Raw genomic sequence first — 7,602 nt, forward strand, 5'->3', positions numbered from 1 at the left:
ATTAAAGAAAACCCATGGACAGTGATAAAACTCCCCAGAACTCCTAGTCCACCCCATCTGTATTGGCACAATTCCCAATCTCATCCCATAATGGAGGACAGTAAAACCCAAAGAGGAGACTGCAGAGGGAGGGCCTGGATCATGCAGAGGAAAGATTTACTGGGGGCCTCCTTGTTTCTCAGTCTTTTGGAGTTGAAATGGTGACTTCTGTGGCATTAGTCAACACCAGGGGGCAGGAGAGAAAGCAGAGTGAATAGAAATAACCTTAACCTTCAGACAGTGGGAGTAAATGGTATAAGAAGTTAGCTATATTTATTTTGATCATATGAATCTTCTGTCTTTGTCTGAGGTCCTCCTTTTTTTTTTTGCCAGTCCTGGGCTTGAGCTCAGGGCCTGAGCACTGTCCTTGGACTTTCTCAAGGCTAGAGCTCTACCACTTGAGCCTCAGCACCACTTCCAGCTTTTTTCTATGTATGTGGTGCCGAAGAATCAAACCAAAGAGTTTCTTTCTCTTCACTTTAAGATTCCATTTAAAAACACTTCCATTCCACTTTTTCCCAGTTTTGTCTTGCTTTTAAGACACAGTGATTTTTGTACATTCTTATTTGACTGTTGGATGTTAGGTACTACAGAACTAGAATGTGGATTTCATAAAAATAATGTATACTTGACTTAGAAATTCAATTTTATGGTTGTAATTGATGCTCTAAAAAATATCCCCCAAGCTAAACAAAATAAGGAAACATCAGTGAAAGTAGTGGGATATTTTAATATTTTATTTCTTCATCACTGCCAGAGGACTTCAGGACCATACAGAGGACCCAGTGAGTGAAAAATATCATTTCTGACTTTTTCTCTTCCATGGAGAAAATTGAAGAATAAGCTGATACAAAGTGAAATTCAGTGTGTGTGTGTGTGAACTCTGCCTGGGCGCCGTCCCTGGGCTCTTCAGCTCAAGGCTACCATCCTTGTCCCTAAGGTCTTCAGCTCAAAGCTACCCTTGAGCCAAGCCCCCCTTCCCATTTTCTAGAGGGTAATTGGAGATAAATGTCTCAGGTCCTTTTGTGCCCGGGCTGGCTTTGAACCTTGATCCTCTGATCTCAGCCTCCTGAGTAGTTGGGATTACATGCGTGAGCCACCAAGCCCGGCTTTCCTTTTACTGGGACTTGAATTCAGGGCCTGGGCACCGTCCTTTATCTTTTTTTCTTCTCTAGGCTAGCACTGTAATCACTTGAGCCACAGCCACTTCAACTTTTTCTGAGTAGCTTATTGGAGATAAACCTCGCATGGGCTTCCCTGCCTGGCTTTGAACCTCACGCTCTCTATCCCAGTCTCCCGAGTGGCTGGCATTACAGTCGTGAGCCCCCGACCCCGCGCCGTGTGCAGCGGAAGTGTCATGTAGTTTCACGACACCTCTCTGTTTTCGGGGACACGCAGGCTTTCGGCGGCTGCAGCCTACTGCGTGGCGAGTCTGTGGATTCCCCTAACCTAGAAAAGCATCCAGGCAGTTTTGTGATCGTGTAGATTCACGGTGCGTGGACAACAGCATCTCTGGCTCGTGGCATTACCTGCGGGCATGCTGCCCTGCCTGGCCCCGGGACACTGCTCTGTCTGTCTGGCTGTGGAGTCCGGTCCTCTTCCCCCCCCTACATCAGTCTCCCCAAGGGGCTTCCACAGACTGCAGGAGCAGCACACCCTGCCAGGAGGCGAGCACGTTCGCTGGCGGAGGCTCGCGCTCCAGCTGCGCGCTGATTGGTCGCGCCATCCGGACCGCGGCTGGCGATTGGCTCCAGGGATCCGTTCACGTGGCTGGGCGTTGGTAAGAAGCCTGGTGGGCTGGGCCTCCCGCCGTCTTCTGGGCTGTCTTCTGGAGCGGTGGTGCTGGTCCGTGGTTACTGCTTGAGTGTGGGCACGGGCTCTGTCAGTCTGCGGCCGCTCCCCGCCCCATCCAGCCTCATGAGTTGCACCAGGTAAGTCCAGGGCAACTCTTTCTCCACGAGTGGGGAAGAACTTGCACTTTCGAAGTAGTAGAGGTGCGGAGGTGGCGGGGGGTTGTGGAAGGGGGTAGGTGGCATTTTTGTCTGCAAAGGAAGACCTTTGCGGGGGTGGGGGGGAAGGTACGTTGTTAGGCTGTCTGAGTTGAATCTGGCGCCTGCAAGGCTTTGGGGATGCGCAGATTGTCGAAGTGCATTACATTTTTTTTTCTTGCACTTTTTTTTTTTTTTGCTCATCAGCATCTTAAATCAGAAATGGTCGTAACATGAGTCAGCTTTAGTTTGGATCCCCTCTCTGATGCACTGATCTCTTAGAGTTCTAACTGTCTCAAGTACTTGGGGGCTGCTTAATTTTTGACAGTACTCTGATATTCTTGGTTAGCTTGGGGGACGGAAATTACTAGGTAAGAACTGCATTCATTTCTTCATTTCTTTCCCACTCTATGGTTTGTGGTAGCAAACTCAGCCTAGTAGTTAGAGCAAACTCTTGGCCAGGGAAATAATCGAATACTAAAACTGTCTTTTCTATAAATGTTTTTTTTTTTTTAAATTTCCATGAAACTACTTGAAGTCACTTCCAGACATAACTTAGTGGATGACTTCTCTAAAAATTCTACCTAGTAACTATTATTTGTTTGCCCCAAGGTTGCAGATCTTCAAGAAAAATACTAAAGCTTGTAAAGTAATTCCATGGCTGCTCTTTATTATCCCTTTTGTAATAGGGATCACTCACCCAAATGCTTATAGCTGCTGTGGAGAGTGTTACCAGTTACTAAAGCCAGACTGAGAAATGTCATGTACTGTGTTCACTCTGAGATGGGTGGGAATCTTGGCTCACTAATTTAGCTATGAATGGGAGGGCCCAAGGCCAGAAAACAAAAAACCCCTCCTTGATAGGTGATTTTTGGTGCAACACTGCTGAATATATATAGGTTTAGATAGGTTTAAATAGCTCTTATTGTCTTTCTTAAAAATGGTCCTTGTTAGTGGGTACTGGTGGCTTGTACCTGTAAATCCTAGTTACTACTGGAAACAGAGATCTGAGGATAGTGGTTAGAAGCTATCCGGAGCAGGAATCTCCTTGAGACTCTAAACTACTTAAAAGAGCTAGGAGTGGTACTGTGGCTCCAGTAGGTAGAGTTCTAGCCTTGAGCAAAAAACCCAGAGACAGCTCTCAGGCCCTGAGTTCAAACCCAAGGACTGGCAAAAAAAAAAAAAAGTCATCGCTAAAATACTAAACAAAAGTACAAAGCCTTCCTTGTAATTGTTACCTATAAATTATTAACTTTTTAGCATATTTCCTTTTAAAATATTTGTAAGTTCCAATGTCTAATATATAATAAACAATTCAATTCTCTTTTATTTTAGCATTTTTTTGAATTCTCTTATTAAACTTAAATTTTATTTTTGTCAGTCCTGGGGCTTGAACTCAAGGCCTGGGCCCTGTCCTTGAGTTTTCTCAAGGCTTGTGCTCTTCCACTTGAGCCATAGCACTACTTCCAGCTTTTTCTAAGTGTATGGTACCAAGGAATTGAACCCAGGGCTTCATGCATGTTAGGCAAGCACTCTACCACTGGGCCACACTTGAATCAGATTTTTTTGGGGGAGTGTGTCATGGGGCTTGAACTCAGCCTGGGTACTATCCCTGAGCTATTCAACTCAAGGCTACCACCCTACCCTTGAGTTAAGCCCTACTTCCCATTTTCTAGAGGTTAATTGGAGATAAGAGTCTCAGGTCCTTTTGTGCCCAGGCTAGCTCTAAACCTCAGATCTCAGCCTCCTGAGTAGTTAGTATTACAGGCATGAGCCACCACTGGCTTGAGTCAGATTTTTTAAAAGGTAAATTTTATTGTATATATTTAAAACATACAACTTAAACTAGTAAAATAGTTACTATAGTGAACAAATGACTATATCTAGCATCACAAACAGACAACCAGTTTTAACTCAGGGCTTTGTGTTTGCTAAGCAGGTACTCTACCACTTAAACCATTCCTTCAGCTCCCAGTTTTCCCACTTAAATGTCTACTTGTTATATGCATCTCTCTATATGAAATATTTAGTCTGGAAAGCTTTTCCTTAAGTGTAGACACTGTTGGCTTATGTTTCTACTGGTTATTTGAAAAAAGGAGGAAGAACATAAGAAACAGAGTACAAAGATATTTCTAATTTCCACCTCATAGTCTTTTACTCCTGGTTGCTACTTAGAGTTTTAACATGAAATGTAATCAGTTCAACAGCAGATTAAGCAGTGAGCTAAGGACTTGGAACTATGATATTGGGAGAATCTATCTGATCATTAATCTTTCTGGGGAAGCTTTAAGAACATGCTCACCCCTGTCATCCTAGCTATCAGGGAGCTCAGATCTGAGGATTGCAATTCAAAGCCAGCCCTGGCAGGAAAGTCTGCAAGACTCTTATTTCCAATTAACCACCAGAAAACGGAAGTGGTGCTGTAGCTCAAAGTTGTAGAGTGCTAGCCTTGAGTTCAAGCCCCAGACCACCACCACCACCACCCAATGAACACAGAAACAAAAAACCCCAACTAGGACCTAGATATTTGGGACCAGGCTGAGCATTTCAGATCTAGTTCCAAGTTCCCTGCCTTTTTGTATTCCAGAATGATCCAGGTTTTAGACCCACGTCCTCTGACAAGTTCCGTCATGCCAGTGGATATGGCCATGAGACTTTGCTTGGCTCACTCACCACCTCTGAGGAGTTTCCTGGGTCCGTACAATGACTTTCAACGAAAAAATATTGTGAGTAAATTGAAGCCTTTAAAACCATGTCTCAACCTCAAACAGCAAGCCAAATCACAGAAAGAATGGAAACACTCACACAACCAAGCCAAGAAGCGGGTTGTGTTTGCCGACTCCAAGGGCCTGTCTCTCACTGCAGTCCACGTCTTCTCGGATCTTCCAGAAGAACCTGCATGGGATCTCCAGTTTGATCTCTTGGACCTTAATGATATCACCTCTGGTTTAAAACTCCACGAGGAGAAAAACCTGATTTTAGATTTTCCTCAGCCTTCAAATGATTACCTCAGTTTCCGGAATCATTTTCAGAAGAACTTGGTCTGTCTGGAGAACTGCTCTTTGCAAGAACGAACCGTGACTGGGACCATCAAAGTGAAAAACATGAGCTTTGAGAAGAGGGTTCAGGTCCGCATTACATTTGACTCGTGGAAAAGCTACACGGATGTGGACTGTGTCTACATGAAGAATGTGTATGACAGCTCAGATAGCGACACCTTCTCCTTTGCCATCGACTTACCATCCATCATCCCCACTGAGGAGAAGATTGAGTTCTGCATTTCTTACCAAGCAAATGGGCAAGTCTTCTGGGACAACAACGAGGGTCAGAATTACAGAATCGTTCATGTACAGTGGAAACCTGATGGGGTACCAACACAGATGGCACCCCAGAACTGTACATTCAATCAGAGGTCCCCTAAGACTGACTTGGACTCAACCATCTTTGGCAGTCCCAGATTGGCCAGTGGACTGTTCCCAGAATGGCAGAGCTGGGGCAGAATGGAGAATTTGGCCTCTTATCGATGAATTAAGCAATCTAGTGACTGATCTTGACCTGTCTAGTCTCCATGCAATTCTAGGACTGTATTGCTTAATATTAGGAAGCCTTTGCTACTTTCCATTGTGAGGTTTAGGTTTGTGTCTTTGGGGCCTGGCAACAGAAAAATAGGAGTCACTTGAGAAGTTAATGTTGGTATCCGTACTCATTAGTTTGTTCTAGATGATCAACTAATAGGCTGGGAACTATTTCTGTTTAAAGTAATCCTTATTTTTTCTTCCAGTGCCCTTCCAGTCTTCCCCCTCAATTCACCAGCTTTCACATTGGGCAAGAGAAAGTTGAGGAAGGACAGATGATGGTGATGGAAAACTGTGTTAATGGTATAAGGAATGTGTGAATGGGATGTATGCAAATAGCTTGGAGGCTCAAGTCAGAATACATGTGTAAGTCTGAACATTCAATGGTTGGTGAAGGTTATTTTTGTGTTTTGAAGTTGGTTTTACAACTTTTTCTTCTGGAGAAATAGCTCAGAAGAGGGGGACAGAGATCTATTCTATGTATTCATATGAAGAAAAGCCAAATAAACTTTTAGGATATTGGATGGTGTTGGGAGAAGATGAACTATAATTTTGGAGACTCAAGACCTTAAGTGAAGTCTAGCTATTTGACCATGGTCTATTTTTTTTTTTTTTGCCAGTTCTGAGGCTTGAACTCATGGTCTGTCTACTGTCCTTGGGCTTTCTCAAGGCCCAGTGCTCTACCACCACCATTTCTGGCTTTTTTTTTTCTATGTATGTAGTACCCAGGAATCAAACCTGGGTCTTCGTGCATGCTAGGTAAGCACTCTAACACTAGGCCAAACTCCTGGCGCGACCATGGTCTCATTTTTTTTTTCTTTTTAAAAAAGGTCACGATTTGGGGCAAGTTGAACTGAACCTGTCTTTGAAGTCCTAATGTGACAAGTGACTTTGTGATCAAGGCATCATACTTGGGTTCTTGGTATAGAACATTGTAGCCAACTAGTTATGCCAATGGCTAAGAGCATTCAGAAATCCATATATATCAAAGATGATTCTTTACAAGTGCCTTGATGGAACCAAAACAATGTAGTTGTTTAACCCAAATATCTGATAATGCATGAGTTTCTGTCCTTTCACAAAGAAAGGTCCACTCACTGGCATTACTCCTGAAATACTGTTGTACTTTCAAGAGTGTCATTAGTGTACACAACTCACATCCTTCATATTGAAGGTCACTCATCTTCCTGTCATGCTTTTCTGATGTAATGTTTGAAGTGGGGTCTGACACTATGAATCTGGAATACAGTACCCTGCACATAAGGAGCAGTCTACTGTGTTGCCTGTTTTTGTGTTGTTTTACTTGCCTTTGAAGTTAAATGCTGCTGCCCTCCTTTATATATATATATATATATATATATATATATATATATATATATATATTTAAAGAAAGGATGTGAATTTTTTGGAGTGTGAATTTTTTTTCATGTCTGCAATACATCCATTCAGTAAGATCTTGAGGACTGGAGTCTTGAAATATTTGATTCATCTTGTGCATGTCTGTTGAGAAATGTGAAGAGAATGCAATTCATTTTAACGTGTGTGATCTTCTTTGCTGAAACAATGCTGTTAGAGTAACTCGGCTATGATTGTACTTGAGCTTTGGCGAGTGTCCATAATTTTTCTACTGCACATATTCCAGTTTCTTCTAGCCATCATTTAGGAGCTTCTCACTTTAAGAATAAATGTGTTTAATAGAAGACTTGAGACTGTTTTCTGCCTTCATCAAATGCTCCACAGACATTCATCTGTTTGGGAACAACCAAGCAGAGTTAGTTTGGTTCAGAAAGCTCATCCACCTGATAAGTATTCACGTGGCCACAGTCGCTGGGTGATCACATTGTCCTTCCACCTGACCCATGGGTCTGGAGCCCAAGGGCAGGGAGTCTGTCTGCTGTGAATGCCTTTATCTGTTGGTACACAGCTCTCTCTCCTGGGTCAGGGTAATCTTGGAAGTCTCACCTTAGCTTTAAACTGGGAAGGAGATGGTACAGCAAGGG

At 43.3% G+C, this 7,602-nt stretch overlaps 1 protein-coding gene across 1 annotated transcript; it reads left to right on the forward strand.

Annotated features, from left to right (window-relative positions):
* Nucleotides 1–1,870: 1,870 nt before the first annotated feature.
* Nucleotides 1,871–7,304, forward strand: Ppp1r3c (protein phosphatase 1 regulatory subunit 3C). The gene is made up of 2 exons (XM_090346275.1): nucleotides 1,871–1,970; nucleotides 4,615–7,304. Exons 1-2 carry the CDS (start codon nucleotides 1,957–1,959, stop codon nucleotides 5,552–5,554), a joined length of 954 nt encoding a protein of 317 aa, XP_090202401.1. The 5' UTR covers nucleotides 1,871–1,956; the 3' UTR covers nucleotides 5,555–7,304.
* The last annotated feature ends 298 nt before the right edge of the window (nucleotides 7,305–7,602 follow it).

This window comes from Megascapheus bottae, chromosome 15 (genome assembly GCF_031878675.1).
Source record: "Megascapheus bottae isolate mThoBot1 chromosome 15, mThoBot2.hap1, whole genome shotgun sequence".
NCBI classification, from domain to species: Eukaryota; Metazoa; Chordata; class Mammalia; order Rodentia; family Geomyidae; genus Megascapheus; species Megascapheus bottae.